General features: G+C 39.9%; 1 protein-coding gene across 3 annotated transcripts in view; it reads right to left on the bottom strand.

The window, feature by feature from the left end:
• Positions 1 to 21,523, bottom strand: part of LOC116316365 (NMDA receptor synaptonuclear signaling and neuronal migration factor-like) — a 65,385-nt gene that overhangs the window by 13,456 nt on the left and 30,406 nt on the right. The window contains exons 5-14 of one of the 3 annotated variants that reach the window (XM_039621137.1): positions 21,091 to 21,096; positions 17,269 to 17,337; positions 13,515 to 13,567; positions 12,162 to 12,251; positions 11,481 to 11,608; positions 11,302 to 11,385; positions 7,931 to 7,964; positions 7,591 to 7,661; positions 6,438 to 6,517; positions 4,373 to 4,475 (exon numbers count right to left, since the gene is read on the bottom strand). In XM_039621137.1, coding sequence (XP_039477071.1) covers positions 4,373 to 4,475; positions 6,438 to 6,517; positions 7,591 to 7,661; positions 7,931 to 7,964; positions 11,302 to 11,385; positions 11,481 to 11,608; positions 12,162 to 12,251; positions 13,515 to 13,567; positions 17,269 to 17,337; positions 21,091 to 21,096 — 718 coding nt within the window. The remainder of the gene's footprint in view (positions 1 to 4,372; positions 4,476 to 6,437; positions 6,518 to 7,590; positions 7,662 to 7,930; positions 7,965 to 11,301; positions 11,386 to 11,480; positions 11,609 to 12,161; positions 12,252 to 13,514; positions 13,568 to 17,268; positions 17,338 to 21,090; positions 21,097 to 21,523) is intronic. The other 2 variants (XM_031734923.2, XM_039621138.1) reach the window with 2 other exon arrangements.

Genomic DNA, 21,523 nt, shown 5'->3' with positions numbered 1-21,523 from the left:
GAGAAGGGAGCGGGAGATCGACAGATCTGGCTGCAGTGATGCGGATGTAGTGTAAAGCGAATTTACCGGTCGATCTATGTCCCTGCCCTCACCTATGGTCATGAGCTGTGGGTAGTGACCGAAAGAATGAGATCGCAGACACAAGTGGTGGAAATTTCCTCCGAAGGGTGGCTGGCCTCTCCCTTAGAGATAGAGTGAGAAGTTCAGTCATCTGAGAGGGGCTCAGAGTAGAGCTGCTGCTCCTCCACATCAAAAGGAGTCTGTTGAGGTGGTTCAGGCATCTGACAAGGATCCCTCCTGGGCACCTCCTGAGTGAGGTGTTCCGGGCATGTCCCACCAGGAGGAGGCCCTGGGGCAGACCCAGGACACGCTAGAGAGATTATATCTCTCGGCTGGCCTGGGAACGCCTTGATGTTCCCTCGGACAAGCTGGAGGAGGTGGCCAGGGAGAGGAAGGTCTGGGCTTCTCTGCTTGGGCTGCTGCACCGGCGACCTGGCCCCGAATAAGCGTAAGAACATGGATGGATGGACGGATGGATGGAGGTAAAACAGGTTTTTTTTTGGAAATGTAGCAAATTTTTGTTGTGTTTCAGTTGAGTCTATACCTCACTGGGTTAGGCCTGTTTTGGCAACCTGTCATCACTATAAACTCGTTTCATATTAATGCTTGGCGAGGTCAGATCAGTATCAGTTGAACTGATAAGCCAAAATAAAAAAAAAAATATGAATACTATGTGGGTCAGGCTTATGTTGCCAAAAAAAGAAAAAAAAAAGAAAAAGCGATTTCATGTACTATTGCTCATGCAGTGGCATCCTGGTTTAGTGGTTAACTCATTTGCTTTACACATGAAGGATCCCCAAATTGAGACTGGGAGGAGACACAAACCTATCCTAGTATATTTGATAGGCTTGTAGCTTGAACCTATTCGCTGGAACGTTGAAGACAATGTAATTAGACAGCAAGCAAGACACGAAGTAGGCAAAGTTCTTCATGTTTCTCGTGCACGGGAGAGAACCGGACAAACGCCGTTCCTTCGCTTGACCCCAGTTGCTCTCGTCCGCTCCCCCGTAACACTGCTCTTTTATTGTGGTTACATGAATATGCATAGGTTCATTAACATATGACGTATACATACACACAAAGAGTACCTTGCCTGTGCGTTGTGTAAGTATGTGTGTGTGTGTGTGTGTGTGTGTGTGTGTGTGTGTGTGTGTGTGTGTGTGTGTGTGTGAACCTGTGAAGACTCCCCAAAGCTGGTGCCAGGAGTCTAACGGTCCATCTAAACAAAAGGCTCTTATACTTAACCAGATATACGTGTGTTTGCTATACCATATATCAGCAAGAGAAGATACGACCTCTCCTAGGAGGTGTGTGATCTATGCCAGAACACTCTGAAGAGGAGTGAACGCACTCCCCTCTTCATACTACACAGAGTTGTTACAGACCTCCTAGGATGAGACATTCTTTTCAATCTACAAATGATTATATACTTCTAAGCATATATGAGTAAATATTTCTAAGCATAAATGACAATAAACAATACAAATCTAACAATATTCTTAGTACTACACCCAGACCTGGATTAATGGGATGATTGTGTCATGAAGGCCAAACTCTGTCATGCAGATCGATCCACTGTGGTCACCCATTAGTAAAAATAATGTCTTCTTTGGCACACTATTGTTTGCTGTCCTATCACTTACCAGGTATGTACTTGCCATAACTGATGGGCTTTCTTTCTATAATTCTAAGTTAAAGTATGCTGTCGTAAAGTGATGACATAATTTGTCTGACATTGTGTCTGGTTTGTAAACTGTTAAGTAACATGAAAACAGAAATTCAAGTAAAATCTAACTCTTTAAAATCTTCCTGAAGAAGGAGAATTAATATGATCTCTACGGATTGGCTTTGGAAACCCTTAAATAAGATGGCTGATAACAGAATAGTAGAGCTATAAGGACTGATGAGTGGGGTGGAGCATCTTCTCAGCTCAGCTCCGTCAGTCAGTCTATTAATAGTGGCTCTCCAGCTGAGCCTGTAGGAGCACACACAGGCAGCAGCAGGGGGAAAATTGTTAAATGCGGCGAATAAGCCCTTCCTTGCCACCGCACGCCAAGCCCACCCTCTTTGTCTTTGAACTGAATCACCGTGAACGAGAAGCCAAATGTCAGAGGGAGTATTATAGTACGCTGCTGGGTGTTCTAGAAGGTACAGATCCAACACACAATGAAACAATGATTCCAATAAATATGCTACAAGCTGCATTTTGAAGCATTATGCATTACTTTCCAATTAGCGCTAACATGTTGTTGTGATTTCCCTAAAATAAATCAAGAGCGGGATAGAGATTAATGGCCGCAGGCTCACAGAACTCCACTCACGATGGATTCACTTTATGATTCAGAACTATTAGGCTCAAAATGTTGACACTGTTGATACTTAGAAAACACATCAAATCTCAAAGGGGAAAACATCATGCTGGATTGCTACACCGATATGGACTGGGAAATGTGTTAGGGTTGAAAGGATGCCACGTCGCTCGATAGAAAATAAAATGATCAACCTACAGAGTGCTGAACTCAAAGACGCCCCAAAATTCAAAGTGAAAAATTGCTTGCATTTCATTGCAGCAACTCAAAATGGTAGTTTGTAGGGCCCCCATTTTGTGTCCTGGGGGATCTCCATCCAGATGTGGAGCATCACTGAGCTCGTGAACAGTCTAAAGTGCAACCTGACAGCATTGGATGGACAGAAACAAAAGCATGGGAGTCAGTCAGTGGAATTAATTCCTTCATCCTCCAGGAACTGCTTGCATACTATTGCCACATGAGGCCGGGCAGTCATGTACCAGGAGGAACCCAGGACCCACTGTACTACAGCAGGGTCTGACAATGAGTCCTGCCTGCCATTAGGTATGATCTGATACCTAATGGCAGCTGGCGCTGTTGCCTGCAGAGATCTGTGCATCCCTCTGTGGATATGCCTCTACAGGCCGTCACTGACCCACTACCAAATCGGTCATGCTGAATGATGTCATTAGCAGCATAACGTTCTCCCGGCTCCTCCTCACTTTCACATGTGCTCAGGGTGAACCTGCCTTATTGTGAGAAGAACAGGGTGCTAGTGGTGGACCATTCTGGTATTCTATGACAATCTGGCTCCATGGTGCCAAGCAGTGAGAACAGGACTCACTAAAGGATGTTGGATCCTCAGACCACCCTCATAAAGTCTGTTTCTGACTGTTTGGTCAGAGGCCTTCACACCAGTAGCATGCTGGAGGTCACTTTGTAGCTCATCATTATCCTCCTTGCACAAAGGAGTAGATACTTCTCAGTGTTTTTTCTCGTTGTTAGAGAATAATACAAGTGTGACATTAAATTAAAAAAGCTGTATGGTTTTCAACCTCTTGGCTGTGTGACACAGTGAAATGGAAACAGATTTACAAAAGAAATGTTGAAGTACCATAATCAAGTGGCTCATTTGTCACTCATGATTTTACTGAAGAGTCAAAAAATAGCTGCATGCTATACAAAATATCTCAGGGGAGAGATAGAGAAGCTGTAACCTCCCTCAAATGTCATATGCAATAACATCAGTGTCACAGAGTCATTGTTATAAAGCTGTCATTTAGTTTTTAATTAAGTTATGATAAAGCTGAAGTAAAAAGGCCCATTCTGTTGAACTTTTTTTTTGCATAATGTACAAAATATCATCATGCATCATCTGTCAATATGTGTATTGTCTTAATGCACTTGATATTTCTAACATTATAAATATGCCACCATAATAAGGTTTATCATTTCTGCAGTTACTTGGTTCCACTCCCTTCACAGTTTCACATTTATGCTGTGTAGTAGCATGAGATCTGGATCAGCGAGCTGGGGGGTGATGGTAAAGTCGAAATTTATCCCTTTGCATCTAAAATTCCTATTTTCTTGTTCATTATTTTGCCGTGCATGTGCAAAAGCTTTCCTGCAGTGACCTCATTAGACATTGTGAGAAGCTGTGATATCAAGAAGCAAAAAAACAAAAAAATAATTTCTCTGCATGTGCCTATAGACAGTATCTGGCTGGGAGTGCGTGTGCGTGCATATCTGTGATATCAACTAAGCATGCTGCAAATGCATGCAGACAGTTTTTGTCCACTTTTGCACTGAGTCGGTGGATTATGGGATTCTTACTTGTTCTCAAGGATACATTATACATTATATATATATATTATATATATAATGTCCTTCCTCTACCTCCCCCCATTTTTGCACAAGTCGAGGAGCGTGTCAGGTTACATTTCACTGTATGTTATACTTGTATAACTATGCATGTGACAAATAAAGAACCTTGAACCTTGAACCTTGAAAGCAAAGACAGCTACCTTTTCTCCATTAGCACTTCCCAGCACATAGCAGCCCATAATGTGGATGAGGTTGGGCTCTGGGTTCAGCTTGCTCATCAGCCTGCTGAGCCGCCGCCAGAACCTGGTCACACAGGAGAGGTGAGAGGTGACGACAATCAGCATAGGTGAGGGTTAAGGTTACAATAAAATACTATTTATTGCCAGTGTTTAAACAGATTAGCTTGCTGATTAAGAAGTGAATCTTTTTTGCTTTCAATAGCCTATAGTGATTTTTTTCTATTATAATGCAGATGCGATACTTATGGTCTGTCAACAGTGAGCAACACTGACCAGGCCTATGTTAGAAACCTGTAATCAGTAAGCTGATCAGCTCTCAGCATAACACAGGCTCAAACAAGACTTCCCTTATAAAGAACAAATATTATGGTGCTTTAGGTACCGTATTTTGGTAGTACAATGTTAATGACAATGTCACCAAATTGGGATTCCACCCACTTGGGTGGTTTTAAGGTTAAGTTAAAAGCTTAAGAACTACGAGTGCACTCAAGAATGCATGTATTACACCCTATCACACCCCATACCTTTAAAGACAGTGACCTCCACAGTAGTCAACTGTGGTGATGCACATTAAGACTACTCAAAATTTCTTTTGCATAATACTATCTAAAACAGATTACTGCAAAGCTGAAGGACCCTGCTAAAACAAAGAAGCAAGAAGTTGAGGTGCCTGCCTAAGGTTAAGGTTTTCAAAGTGGGTTTACATGAAAAACAGTCATCATATATTTAAATAACAGTCTTATATATTTAAAAGTTAGATAACAGATAGCTAAAATACTCAATCTTAGGACAAAGTGTTTGTTCCTGTTTCAGTTGTATTTGCCTGCCTTGTTATCTTGTAACTGCAACAAAGCAAAACAAAAACAAAAAAACCTTCAAAGCCTAATAGGGATCAGGACTACATGCAGAATCTCAGCTCACACATGAAAACATACTGGTGTGTTTGTGGGCAAATTAAAAAGAAATGTGAGAATGAAAAGTTAATTTGATTCATTAAACCACTATTAATGCAAAATGCATGTGGCCTGGAATAACTCTAATCCACTTTATATATTTTATTTTTATTGATGTCTGTTCCAATATTTTCTGGTCCCAGGCCTCTTGATGGTTCGATATTCCAACTAATGATTAAGTTTGTAGCAGCAGATGCAAATCAGATTATTTTCTTTCAAGTTCAAATTTCAAATATTTTCAGACCACCGTAAGGACTGCAGTCTTGACTATGAGCATCCCTCTAAGTGAATCAGCCTGTACTGAACTAAGCTGACACAGACATTTCCACAGCTGTATTAACTATATTCACGATGAGAGGAGCAGAACCCATTTACATTAAATCATGTAAAAAATGTAAAAAAATACTTTATGTTATGTTATGTGTAAGACGAACAATAAACACGTGACTTATGACCTATGTCATAAGTTATAACCTACAACTTTACTCTTTTGCTACGAATGGAAAATTAATATTAATGCACTGGAGTGAATTCTGTCTCTTTTTTTTCCATCCATCCATCCATCCATCCATTCGCTTCCGCTTATCCTTTTCAGGGTCGCGGGGGGCGCTGGAGCCTATCCCAGCTGTCATAGGGCGAGAGGTGGGGTACGCCCTGGACAGGTCGCCAGTCTGTCGCAGGGCTAACACACAGGGACGGACAACCATTCGCACTCACATTCACTCGCACATTTACACCTAGTGGCAATTTGGATTATCCAATTAACCTATCCCCACAAGCTGCATGTCTTTGGACGGTGGGAGGAAGCCGGAGTACCCGGAGAGAACCCATGCAAACACGGGGAGAACATGCAAACTCCACACAGAAAGACCCCGGCCTGATGGTGGAATTGAACTCAGGACCTTCTTGCTGTGCGGCAACAGTGCTAACCACCGTGCCACCGTGCTGCTTTTTTTTCCATTTGTTCTTTTTTTTTTAACAGTTATGTCACAATTCTTTTCATAAACTAAAGTTTGTTGCTTCACCCGTACTTTACAAAAGAACCATAAATCCTTCCCTCAGGCGATACTTACTGGATCATATCTTCTTCTTTCTCCACCTTTGCAAAGGTTGCCACTTTATTCTTCAGCAGGTATAAATGTCCTGGACCTCCCTGAAGAAAGGTGTCTGTGTTATGATAGACAACTTCGTACCGTACGCTGTAGACTTGGAAACTGATGGGGTTATTCCATCGCATACACAAAACTGTGAAAATGTCTTGAACAGCCCCTCACTCCTTCATATTTAGCTTCAAAGCAAACTGGCTTTTTAAATTGTTCTAGAGGAAAGGCTCTCCAGGTTTTCTGAAGATTATTCAAAGTTAGCAGCCTTTTTGCAAAAACACATTTGTTTCTTTAGATAATTCTATGAAAAATGTCAAAGATACCACAGGTCGGACTGACATAAAATAGTAATGTTTCAACAACAATACAAAGACATAAAAACATTGAATATCTCACTATAGTGTTCAATGTCCTTAAAAAACAAGCAAAAAAATAAAATAAAAAATGGACAAGTGGGGGACAAAAGAACAAGTGGCAGACTGTGGTGCTATCCCTCAGCTTCCTAGTATTACCTGCGTCTGAAAATCTTCTTGGAATTCTGATACCAAAAAATATCTTAAAAGGCTTAATTATGTGCAGTAAAAACATGTCTGGACAGAAAAACACAAAGTAGAACACAATCAGCTATGGATTCCAGACATCCAGATTTGAATGTCTGAGTATTCTTTGAAGGTCCTTTAAGAGACCTGGAAAATAATAATGAAAACTGCTGTTAAAAATGACAAGAAAACTTGTCTAAGAGAATTCAGGCTGCGTTGAAGAATAAAGGCACTCATACATAATACTGACTTTCATTAGAATTGTATAAACTGTTTTTTGCGCGTTTTTCCATATATGTTTGTACATGTTTCAATAAATCACTTCACCTATTTCTCATGCTTCATGCAAAATATATAGACATAAGGGATGGCTCAAGACTTTGGCACAGTACTATATAGCCACCAATTATTGATGTGATGAAAAGAATACAGACACTTATAATCTCATTCAGTGACATCATGTATCAATCAGTTTCTAATTAGTGGTTAGAGGACTATTGCGACTTAATAGAATGCTATTTTAAAGGGACATGTGACACAATGATGTCAAAATATTTTCAAACTCTGTCTTCGTTTTCACTCACCTGGCAGAAAATGAGCATGTTCCAGATTTTACAGCCTTTTCTGTAGGCAGTCAGCTTCTTCTCGATCTCCTCTGGGTGAGAGAGAAAGAGAGGTGTCACTTTTCTCACTCAGCCATAATGGTGACACACACAAATTGGCTGTCCCTTGAGACACACACACACACACACACACACACACACACACACACACACACACACACATAGAGGAGTGGAAAAACAATGAGTCATCTGTGCACTCCAGCAAGATGAAACTTATTCCACCCTCATCCTGTCCACATTTACGCAGAGTAATTTTCACTTGAGTTCTAAAATTAAAAAAACAAACAAGTATTGCACTCACCCAGAATGTCATCAAATGTGGCATGTTCATGGTCCTTTAAATAAAACAACAAACAATGGAACAACAAAATTATTCATTCAAAAACTGAATCTAAAAGAACAACAAGCTTTTTCTGAGTGCTGACTCTAATAGATTACAGCATGATACACTTTTACACTAAATAGTCTCTATTCTGTACATCAGTACAGAAGTTCCTCAGGTAAGGACCCCACCAAACAGTAAAACTGGAGGATAATAAGCTGTTAATGAGAAAAATACAGATCAAACTTACAGTACACAATAATATAAGTTAATGATGATATTTTAGGCTAACCAAAATGCAGTCATGTATATCTTTTCAAACCACTGAGTGAGATTTGTTTCTGATTAGTTAGCTGTGAACCTGCTAAGTTGTGCTGGCAACATCTTTGCTAATATCTATCCACCCACTGGCCAGGTTGCAGGGCCAGAAGCCTAAGCAGAGAAGACCAGGCCTCCCTCTCCCTAGCCACCTACTACAGCTTGTCTGGGGGAAGACAAAGGGGTTCCCAGGATAGCCGAGAGATATAATCTCTCCAGGTGGCCTGGGTCTGCCCCGGGGCCTCCTCCCGGTGGGACATGCCCAGAACATCTCACCCAGAGGCACCCAGGAGACACCCTTTGTCAGATCCCCGAACCATCTCAGCTGGCTCCTTTCAATGTGGAGGAGTAACGGCTCTACTCTGAGCCCCTAGCGGTTGGCCGAACCACCCCTCACCCTATCTCTAAGGGAGAGGCTAGCCACCCTTCAGAGAAAGCGTATTTCCGCCACTTGTATCCGCGATCTCATTTTTTTGGTCACTACCCAAATGTTGTGACGATAGGTGAGGGTAGGTACGTGGATTGACTGGTAAACCAAGAGCTTCACTTTTATGCTTAGCTCTCTCTTCATTACAATGGACCGGTACCCAGAGTGGACTCTCCACCCTTTTCCGGCTAAGGAGCATGGCCTCAAAATTGGAGGTGCTGATTCACATTCCTGTCGCTTTACACTCAAAATGCTCCAATCTGAGCTGGAGGCCACCACCTGATGAAGCCAACCAAACCTCATCATCTGTAAAAAGCAGCTTTGACATTCTGAGACCACCCAAATGGAAGCCTTCCGCCACTTGGCTTGTAGCAATTCTATCCCTAAAAACAGAATAGATGACACAGGGCAACCCTGGTGAAGTCCAACACCACCAGGAATGAGTTCAACCTGTTGCCAGCTAAGCAGACCAAGCTATGCAACAGCTGTATAAGGACTGAATGGCTTGTAGCAATGCACCAGATACAGGCCAGACACACCGTACTCCTGAAGCACCTCCCACAGCAGTTTTTGCTGCCCGAGCCAGGTGGCCTGTCAGTACTTATTGGCTGCCTCCAATGTTGCACAGGATAACAAAGCTTAGGACTTTAAAGCAAGGGACTCCTTCTTCAGCATGAAGGCTCCTTCACCTGCGGTGACCACCATCTGGTTTAGGAGTTACCACTGCGACAGGCAGCTTGGAGCTGCAGCTCAGTGCACCAGTTTCAGCAATGGTGGTGATGAACATGGTCCATTTGGACTCAGTGTCCCCAGTCTCCCTCTTTGGTTTGCTAGTTTGGATATGTTCTGTATTGTTAGTGTTAAATGCCAGGAGAAAAAAAAAAAAAAGACAGTGGCCACATTAATTTCCGTTACACGAGTTTTAAAACTATATATGTGTTGAAGCCAGATATGATGACCATGAGTTGGGTTTGACTGCGTTGTTGTTAGCAAATGAACATACGCTGCATAGTCGTCCTTTCTGATTCTTAGAGGGACCACAGTTCACAAGATAAACTTAATGTTGTATTTATTATTACTCACAACTAGTTATTGAGTCAATGAACTCATCAGAAAAGGGTTTCCCGAAGTCAAAGAGCAAGGCAGCTGAGGAGGCGATTTCCTAAAGATTTTGATACAACTGGAAATCTTTTTGTAAGGTTGACACTGCTGGCTGTAAAAAGAAAGGAACTTTAATATAAAAACAGTATAATTAGTTTCCAATTTGTTAGTTGTTAAAAGGACAGTTTCGATGCTCACATTTGTGCTTTTATTTTCTTACAGCACAAGAGCAATGCATGTCTCACTGTCTTCCTCGCTTCCGTTTAGTTAACTGTCATGTAGTTTGAGGATAGGCTAAATGGTAACTCACATCAATATTTAATACAGTACCTATATTGTTTAATATTTTAAAATTCATCTAATCTCTCTCTAATAGAATCTAATGGTTTAGTCAGGAGAATTCATGGTCTTATTTTAGTGTGGTGGCATATGAATATTTGCTAATTAGCTCTAGTCATTTGGGGCTTATGGATAACGTAATAAATAAGGTAATAAACCAGAATAGTGGACAAAATAAAATTATGACTTGATATTGCTAAAAAAGGAAAAGCCAACATATTGAAATTTACCCTGATAGGAACATAAATTTTCATGGAAAATTCCACAGCAATCTGACCAGCAGTCACCGAGATAACAGAAAACCAAATGGACTCTTTAGTGTTGCTATAAAGGTCGGGAAACTACGGTTCTATAATGAACTGTCATTTAGAACCAAAAAAAAAGAATTTTGTATTTTGGCAGTAGTTGAAAGAACGCTGCACTTTCCGTTGTATTTTTCTCTTTACTGGAAAATGCCAGCTGGTACACAGCAAAAGATTGCCTTTATATTTTCATCTGAGCAGACAATCAACATGGTGCCACTTAGCAGAACCTCAAAGCCAGGCTGTGATGAGTCTGTATTTTGCTGAGGAGACATGTCACTTCAAGTGGATGATTGACGGTGCTTTTCTACACTCGAACAAAAATGAACTCTGAGCACTTGACTGAACGAATCATTTACTGAGCTTCCATTTGGTCTTTGCTTGTAACTGACAAACTAGAAGCAACTGGAAGTTAAAAAAAATCATTAAAGTTTCTAAATTGACTAAAATGTTTTATCCACAAATGGATTTGTATGAAATTTAATACAGATTTTCAAGGTACCCACAGAATTCTAGTAATGTCGTCACCTGACTTTATCTAATGGTACTAACAGATGTCAGTGTTCCATGCAGTGTATTCGAAAACGATGAGATGGTTTTACTAAACAGACCACTCTCAGCACAGATTGCACAGAGAAGTTGAAACACTTATTTAAAGGCTCCAACGATTTGTATTTCAGCCAAATTTATGTTGGCTAGCTTGCTTTAAAAACCCAACAACCTGCCAGGGACAGACTCAAAAAAGTGAATCTTGACACTTATCCATCAGTTCCTGTGGCATCTCATCAAGAAACACAACCAAATAAAAATCTACCAGTCAATCAAAATCTATATGTAGTGGAAACTCACTATCAGATACTCACATAAAGGATGGGGATGATGGAGGGGTCGTCCCTACGAATGATGTTGGGAACATATTCAGCCTTTGGGACCTTGGAAGATATCAGCTATGGAGAGAAGAAAAGCATGCAGAGAGACTTTGATTGCACATATATTAAAACTTCATTAATCTATATGTTAATTTAATTGCCAGGAACTTCACCATGATTTTGGGAGGGATAAAGTCTTCTCCGTCACAGGCCACTCTTTCCATATCCTTCTCCTCCTCCCAGTCAGCATCCTCGTCCAGCCCTTCATCCAGCGTCCCTGAGGAGGTCTGAAGCTCGCCACCTGGTTCGCACATAAGAACAAAGGGCGAGATGAAAGGATAATACACAAACAAGATTAGTAGAGCGGGGTGCTCCATTTGAAAACGTTGCACCTGTTATTTTCTTTTCCCAGCACAGAGGGGAGAAATGGAGGAGTTAAAATCAAACGGCACATGACACAAAACGACACAATAACAGGCTCCTTATCTGCCCAGCCAGATACAGACAGATACAACACAAAACAACAGGCAGATGGACGACAGGCCGAAGGATGAGTAGAGCTGTGCGGATGGATGGCGATAGTTGAGTAGTGGTACACAGAATAAAGCATACTTTAAAAATGGCAATATAAAATAATAAGAGACAGCATGTTTGCATGACAGGGCATCTGTCAGTCTGTGTTTGTTGTGGTTTTAATGTGTGTGCAGCTTTATTATGCTTGAGTGCAGTTGTCTGTGTGCTTACCTGTAGGTTTTTATACATACATGTGTAAGAAGGCAAGTTTAAGAAAATCCTAAGGTATATATTGTATACCGTGTGTTCGCTTGTGAGTATCTAAGAGAGGATGGACTCACTGTCTCTGGATTCATGCAGTGACTCAGGCTTGACGGGGGTGGGGTCACTCCACGAGCGGCTGAAGCTCTTGGCTCGACGATCGACGAAGGCTGATGAAGTTGGGGGGAGGAAGAGAGTGACTCACACGCACACATATATACAGTCTCCAAAGGATAATCAAGCCCAGTACTCAAGAGCTCTGTCTTATTGACCTAGCTTGTGAATCAGTCGATTCCATTGTCCCTATTGTATATCGGGTCATGTTGCTTCATATTAACAGAACAGTAAGAGTTTACATTGTATTAGGAAATGGTTGATCATTTTTCAGTTTTTCTGTTGTCTTAATGATTCCAAGATAAAAAAGCAATTAAAATGGAAAAAGCTGTTTAAACGAAATTGCATTAATGCACTTTTAATTTATAGGCATTGTTATATACACTTTAATACATATTGATTGTTTTATCAGTATTTTTAACTAGTTCAGACTCTTTGCACACCTGACAGATGTGTAGAAGGAAGAAAAGAGTTCAAAAGAAACACAACCTCCACCACACACTTTCTCACTTAACACCATTTCACTGAATCGTGCTGTTTCAGTCTATAACTGACCTTCATCTGGTACAAAACGATGATTAACTGTTTTTTAGCATTTATTTATCACCCCATATCACCCAAGTCTGGTCAATGGATGGATTTCACAGATTTTCTATGAACATACCCAAAACACAAGTATCTTTAAATTATTGAAGCTTTACAGCTGTATTTTGTTTTGTTTTGCTTTATGTTTGTATTTCGTAGATATTTAAATCATTTGTAATAAAATGTATAAAATCTTTGAGTCTTGAGACTAGCCTGGTGGGAGTTCAAACCAAGGAGGCTTTTTCCCCTTAACGTTAAATAACAATGTGAATAGTTGAATATATTTAGAGGAAATACTTCACACATAAAAAAAAACAAAAAACATATCAGATATTTCAAAAATAGCACATGCACAGAATTGCACAGCTAAACAAACACCACACATAAACTAGCTGGGATTCTGTCTTGTTAAACAGAAATTGCCTTTCAGTTCAATATAGTGCACAATCAATATCATACAAATGGCACAAATTTCACAATAATGAACAAATACAAAGACCGTCTAAACACCGCATAGCGATAAAATTACCATCAATTAGGAGTTTAAAGAATAATTAGTGTACTCTGACAAAATATATACACATGTGCACACTACTGATGCTACGTGCATAAAGCATGAAAAAGATTAAATGAACATCCACTGAGATGTCATGGTACACAATCGAGAACATGAATGCATGGTAATGTATTGACAATGCACACACATGCCAGCAGAAACAAACACAAAGACTTACTCTGGGCCTTCATCCTGCGGCTGCCCACCATCCGAAGGTGCTTGCGAAAATTTCTATCAATTTAGAGAAAAAAAAGAAGGAGACGAAGCATATCAAGAATATAAAATAAATGAGAGAGAAAATGCTTCAAACTTAAAAACATAGATAGAGAAGAATAGAACAGAAGATGATGCAGCATCTTGATTAGGGTCAGGCTACTGATAAATTACCAGTTATCACATCTAAATATCCAGTGGGTGTTTTGTGCATATGGACTGAACTCCATCTAGGGTTAGGAAGTGGGGTGCTTAACATCGAAACATTTTATAGAATTGTCACCTTATAGAATTATAGAATTGTCACCATTTTATAGAATTTTATAGAATTGTCACCAATTGTCATTTTATAGAATTATAGAATTTTTTGAGTGGCTGTTTTAGCCACTCAAATAGAAAATCATTTAACAAAAAAAAATCCCCCAAAACAAAAAAGTTGATGTTAATCGGGGATAGAGGACCGGGCGTTTAACAGTATATTTTATAATGTAAAAGGACTGGCTCTTTATATAGGGCTTTTCTACTCTACCTGAACACTCAAAGTGCTTTATACAACATGTCTCATTCACACAAGCAATTTCTTTTTTATGAAAAGAAATTAAAAATTGAGATAAATTCAATGTAAATCAGATGGGATCAAACTGTCCCACTGACATAATGAAATATGAACAAAAGTTTTCCGAATTCCATGAAATTCTCCCTGCTGCTCTGTTCTCGTGAGAACTGGATGAACCCAGAATCTCTGTTTCTTCCTTCACTTGTTTAGAAACATTACAACATTCTCATAATCGCTTGATGTTGACTCCATTTTTGACTCCAATAATGCGACATATACAGCACATTGACAGCAAGTTCAAATCACAGTCACCTCCACCTCGAGGTCAAGCTTAGAGGTCAAGTTTTGTGAAAATCTTACGAATGGTATAACTCAAGAAGGAAGTCACCTAGAATTTTCATATTCATACCAGGCAGAGGGTGAGCATTGGTGGCCACCAGTATTTTTATATATATATATTTTTTGTAGTGCATTTTGTGAGAAGAACTTTTTCAATCATATCTTAATTATTGTGAATCTTTTAAATTTTCTGCAATGTGCTCAGTGGTTAAAGGCCTTTATGCTTACAAAACCACTAAGTTATCTTTTTAGAATATGGTTAAGTTTAGGCAACAGCACTGGTTTGCTTCTATTCCTAGAGGTTAAGCCATAGATTCTATTTTGTTCTATGTGTCTATTTTGTCTTCCTCGCTGTTGGGTAGCTAAGGTTACCTATCTAGCTTTCTGCAAAAATCACATCAAAAACAGGATAAACGGATAAATCAGTGTGTGGACTCTTCTGCTCTATGTAGCTGAGGCACATGGTACTGTGATAAGGTTCACTGAAACTGATGAGAATGGGTCGCAACCCTATAGCTAATTATTTATAATAAGCCCCACCTCTATTAATGCTAGTCCGTCCCATATAGTATCTGTTTTTAGTGGCATTGCACAACGCTGGGTACACCCTGGACAGGTCACCAATCTGATGCAGGGCTAAGATAGCAACAAAAGCAACTACCAACATAATATTCTAGTTTCATCATGGCTAAATAGCAAATAGCAAAAGTGCAAAAGCTAAATGCAAGGCTCACATCCCTACACGCATCATTTAAAGGTATTTGAATCCAGAGCACAGTTGGAGGCAATCCAAAAACACCCCTGACATGTCAGTGTTGATTGCAGGAATGGTGAAGGCAGAGCCTAAAATAGAGAGATGACTCAGAGGAGAGGGGGACCCATCCGTCAGTCAGAGTTGTATTTTCATACTGTGTGACAACTAGCTTTTTAAATCTACCACCCGCACACCAAGACAATAAAGTCAAATTCCTGCCAGTATGTATATGTGTGAATTCATATTTCTGCAAATATATCGCCCCTAACCTTCGCTTTCCTGCTGTGACCTTACAAAACACTTTGCAAAATTATCATTCAACCATGTATAATTTAATTTTTGAAACTAACTGAGATGTACCACGCACGCACGCACGCACGCACGCACGCACACACACACACACACACACACACACAAGCTCATAGCATATGGAATGTCTCAGCCTTGGTGGATGTGAGGCCCGTTGCCAAATATTGATCGATTCATTGGCTTTGACTGCCAGCCACAGAGTGCAGAGCTGCAGCAGTGTATTGACAGACCCGTTTTTACACTTCAGTGTTCAGTGAGGAACATTTATTAAACCTGCCACCCACAGCTTCCACGATTCACGACACACACACACAAACATGTGCGCCGCAGAATGCTTTTACGAGACTTGTGATTGCCCCGTAGGTAGGGAGTGGAAGGCACGGCGAGTTCCTCGTGCAGAGAGTCAAAATACACAAAGCGAATGTTCACCAGCAAACAGTCGGAGCAGAACATGGTAACAAGAAAAACACTTGGGTTTGTGCTGGGTTTACTGTGCACTGGTTAGACATAGTCTATGGTTAAACATCGCCCTATCAAGATTCAGAGGGTCTAGATTAGAGAAACAGGAACATCAATACAGAAAGTAAGATTAGACGTTTGTCATTACTAGGAGATATTTTCTTTTTACGTGGCTGATCTCACATCAAGGTCATCTTCTCTTGCAACTCTGAACTATTTTCAGAGATTTTTAGGTCACGCCATAGAAGTCCGATCATGTTCCTTTGTAAATGTGACTTTGCAATAGAGGGTAGTTGTCCTCCAGTTTGTCAAAAAAAAAAGTTCATTTCATCGTGTGGAACTGAATGAACTCACGAGTTGTGCAATTAGGACAGCTGGTAAATGAAAATTGTGTGGTCATACCAAAAAACTTTTCAATGCAATTTTTCTATCATAGAATACATGCACCATAGTTCAAATCATGTCCAGTGAAGTCAATGTGCCATAATAACCATTGTATTAACAATAAATTTAATAACGCTGCATAGCAACTGATACACAAATGTTGGCAAAGAGCAGATCAGCTATTTTCTAAAAACACTTTTTATCCATAACAAGAACACGAAAGAAACTACAACAGAAAATGCAAATGCTATTTATGGCCTCCTCACAACAATGATAAGAAAAAATAAACTGGGTCAATAAGACATGCTTGTTAATACAGGGATATACATGTTAATATGATCCCCGACCCTGCTTTGCATTTGCCAGTTCTGTTATCTGGGGATCAAACATACAGCACTATCTTTCTGTTGCACAAAACCCCAGTCTTCTGGCCAAATCGTCATAAAAGAACGGGAATTATCTTTTTTCGCTCGCTTCAAGGCCATATTTCACAGGACTGACTAGTTAGCAACATTCCTCTTGCCGGTAGGCAAAGTGATTTTTAGCCAATTACAAGTTGAACCCGGTGGGTGGGGTTGTTAGCCAAGGTGCAATCATTAAGAAACAGCGCAACTGATGTGTCTGTGGAGCTAATTTGTGATGTGCATTGGTCGTAGATATTTGTTTTTTAATGCACCTTCTCAGATTAATTCTCTGTGTGTTCTGCCATCAGTTAACCCATCGCGTGCCAGCACGAGTGCCCAGAGTTGCCCTGGTCTAGAACACTTGGAATATAAATAGAAGTTAGAAAGACTACGAAAAAAATGATTTAAAAATCGGATAAAAGGCTGAAGGCATTTCTTGTCAAGAAGTTGTTTTCTTTGTTAGGTAATAGGGTAACTATAACAGCACCACACAGGACAGGACAGGGCACGGTACCTCTCCATCATGGTGGCTGCCTCCTGCTCTCTTTTCCGTCTCTTTCTCTCAGCAATGCCTCGGAAAGCCCTGCCGGGACGTCAAAGCATTAAGTTGTTTTGTTTGGAAATGTAGGTTTACGTTTTAGCTGCGCCTGACAGCAACCAAGGATTTTTTTGTCTGAACCCAATCTGACCCAAGGGGTAAAAAACTCCATTATTACTTGCTATATCTGGTCAGCTTAGAAATGAATGTAGCTTTTAATTTAATGTTTGTTATAAACAAAGCTAACTAAAATGCCACACCGTAACAAAAGGAAACTACCTAGACTAAAGCCCATAGGGTCTAGTTGGGTTCGGGCATAAAGTTTAGTTAGGGTGGGATGGGAAAACACTAAAGGTGTCAAAGGTGAGGGGTTTGAAGTCCACTAGGGTTAGTGAGGGTTTAGTTAGCTATGGTGAGTAGTTAAAGTTAGCAGCACAGGGACATCTAATCCACCAAAGGCAGAGGACATTGAGGATAATCGCATGTACACCCACGCACACACACTCACAAACTACAACCACAACGTAGGAAAAGACACTGAGGGAACAAAACACGACTTTATATTCATTTAAATATGAATGTTAAATTCTTTTTTGTGCAGCTTCAACAGCCATTATGGGATGTACTGGGTTTTTCTCTTTGGTTGGTGGAGTCTTATTATTTTGGGGAGGTCTCAAAAAGGTCAGGCCTAATCAAGACTTTTAGAACTTGTTGCCCTGGCTGTCTTCTGGCACAGCTAGGAAAGACTAGCTACTTCCTGATAGTATAGAAACTCATTGTGTTCCCTTACTTGTAGGAGGTTGAAAGAGAACCCAGTTAAACTTCGGAAATGAATTATCAGACCAGTGCTGACATGTGACATCCTTTGTTTCACATTTTGATGTACTGAGAAATATTTCTGCACTGAAATTTTTGCAACACATTATTAACCATTCTGCCAAGTGTGTAACAGTATGCCAACACCGGGGTGCCTTTCCCAGTAGGGACAGTAATGGTTCTGACAGGGCGTCAGACATAATGAGAATCATCTGTGACAGCGTATGTCAAAAACAAAGTCCGGTCCTACGGTCTGGTTTTCACCAACAGACAGACAGGCAGGCAGACAGCTGATGAGCCCTGGGATGACAAAACATGAGGCTGAATTCACTGGAGTCTGATTATTATCCAAAAGCTCTGTGCATTGCTATTGCATAATTTTTTCCCCTCGTGAATTCACTCACGTTCTGTTCCTTCTCACTGCAAAAACAAACAGGTTGGAAGAGATGTTTCCTTCAGCCTGTCCCTCCTTCCACCATCTGCTATCACCAGAATATTTAAAAGCTGACAGCCTACTTCCTCTATTGTGCTCTATTGTACAGCAATCCTGTAAATTTTCTGCCAAATTTAATCAAGCAGCCAGCAGAGAGAGAAGAAGGAAAACAGATTTTATGCTATCATTGGCAGTAGGCACATGCAGTTTTATAGTTTCAAACAGTGGTTTACATAAGCTTAAGCCTGTGAAGTCTAAGCCATCAAAGGTGAAAACACTAAAGGCAAAAGTGACCTACATATTCTGAGTTAAGGTTAGGGTTATTGGCTGATGATGATGACATAGACCTTAGAGAGTTAAATATGAGAAGATAAGTTATAATACTAAAGAACTCAAGCAGTACTGGGGGCGGCTTTATGTCTGCTGACAGCTAGATTGGTAGTTGAAAATTAGAGCTAGCAGAAATTTGAAAAGGTGTGTGATCTGGGTAACTAGATGATGTCATGATGTCTCATATGACGCATTGTTACCTTAAAAGTCTACCAACAAACCTGGAAAAAATGTTTTTTCCAGAATTAGATCAACCGAGTCCAGTAAGTTTTATAGGAGTTCCCAGTTTACCTTAATAGATGGAATGTTTAGCAATCAAAAGATGAAGCCTTAAAGACTCTTTCTTTACAATAAAGCCATACAGTCTAATTTTGACACCAGCAAGAGTGGATATCACATGTGTGATCAACCTTATTTTTTAAAAAAAGGCTAAAATTATCACCTGGTCATTGAATGGTCACATTGAAGTTTAGATTACTGCTTGTTCAAACACATAATGTATGAAAACGCTCATGCCTCTTTATTAAATTCCTTTAAGGATAAGTGATTCACAGTCACATCCCCTGTATGTAAGTAATAGTGTGAGATACTGAAAAAACTGAGAAAACTGTTTTTGCAGAAAATAGTGATGTGACCATAGACTGCTGGGGCCGGGAAAATAATTTTCCCATAGGGAAATGAGAAACTGGGACTGCTATGGAGGGCTGAATATTCAGCCCAATTCTGCTACAGATTAAATTTATTGGAAATGTTATCCCTTTATAAACCGCTAATTGTAATAGTAGATGTTACAATTAGGTCCTAATTGTGACCCCTTGGGAAAATTAAATGCCCACTCTTAGACTAACTAGCTGGACGTTGCCACCAAACCTTCTTGTTTTTGAATTCCCATTTTTGAAGCCCCAAGCTGGGTCACTGAACTGTTCTCACCTTAACCTCTTTAAAACACATTATAGTCTGGTTCTTACTGTGAAACCATCATCACAATATTTAAAAGCTGACAGCCTACTAAAATACAGTTTAGTTTCACTGAGTCAGACTATGTGTTTGATTTGGTACATGAGATTAACCCTCTGAGCTCCAAGCAATCAAAGGTGAAAGAAATGTGATTGTTTTAAATTTGTGTCAGTTAGAATAATTAATAGTAGTTGTTAAGAATAATAATTAATAATCTTTGTTCTCTTAGATTTAGGACTTGGGTTGGGGTTGTCGCCTATAACAACTCTATTGTGGCCCTTACCGCAACAAAACACCAGGACAAACAAAAATGCTGGAAATGCACAAAAAACACAAACAGTTGAATAAAACACAATAGAATAGAAATACTAAAAAACATAAGTAGAAAAAAATAAAATCTTATAAAACAACCAAAGTGTTTTCGTAGAGATCTTAATGTGACAGTATAGCTATGGAAGGGACAGGAAGCAAAATGTGCAAAGGATTGCACTGAGACATTATAAGAATGAAACAAAGGTTTCATTGGTGTTGTAAGGGACAAAAGAGGCAGGTGATGTGTGTTTCAATCACATGATTTATAAAACACTGTAAAAACATGTTTGCTATTAGCTGTTCACTGCTTATAGCTAGCTAGCTATAGCTAACTTATCTCTGCAAGTTTTCTATCGGATTGTCTCCCCAAAAAAGCCTCTGCTGTCTTTTGTGAGCTGTTTTTTGTGATCTTATGTTGTGTTTTTCCTTTTTCTTTTGTGTTTTATTCAGCTTTTTTCTATTTGCCGTTGTTTTCTTAAGTTGCTGTGTATTTCACCTTTCAGGGCTGCTGTACGACTCAGACCTCAGAGGGTCAAACAGCATTACTAAGACTTATCTTTAGACTTTACGCACAAGAAAACAGCTTTGAGTTCATGGTTTTAGTTTTCAGACATAACTTTGGTAGTCAAGTCACCACTGCTACACTGTCTTTATCAGAAAAATATCAAAGGAGTTCATTTCAACAAAGAATTGTTGCTATTTAAATAATGCATTGAATGACCTACTTTTCATTCCTACTGTACAGAACCTTCCTTGCCTTTAAGTTTACATCCACATATTGACATCCCATCCAGCAGACACTGAGGTTGGGGGAATAAGGACACAGTAGACTGACTAGCACAAAGCCACATGAGGAACAGAGTTCAATGCATGTTACCTAACTGGCATAGCAAGAAAAAAAGAAAAAGCAACAAGGAAGAACAGTGGGGGCGTTTGAAAGATTTACTCACGATATTCTACAGTCGTGGTTTGGAAGGCCGCCACACAGTGTGGAGAGGAAGAAGAGGAGACAAAAATGAAACAGAAGTTAGCAATAGAGCCAGCCAAATACTCTACATACCCAAATTTTGGAGTGAGATTTATGTTCCAGTTCTCAATTTCAGGAGAGACGAAATGGAAGAATCCTACCTATAAATAAGTGAGCAAGGACTGGCATTCAAATATGACATGCACATTGAAAGAAGTGAGGAAGAGGAGATGATGACTGATGAAATGTACATGTATGTAATTCTTATCTCATCAGTTGGTTCTCAAGGACTGGCCATAAACAAACACTTAGTTTAATGTGTAATCATCTAAACTGCGATATATCCATCATTCAGCCTGCCATTTAAATCAAAAGCGAGAGTCAGACCCATATATCAGTCTGACCCTAATACGGAC

Source organism: Oreochromis aureus, linkage group 12, assembly GCF_013358895.1.
Source record: "Oreochromis aureus strain Israel breed Guangdong linkage group 12, ZZ_aureus, whole genome shotgun sequence".
Lineage (NCBI taxonomy): Eukaryota > Metazoa > Chordata > Actinopteri > Cichliformes > Cichlidae > Oreochromis > Oreochromis aureus.
This window is presented reverse-complemented; position numbering and strand designations above follow the sequence as displayed.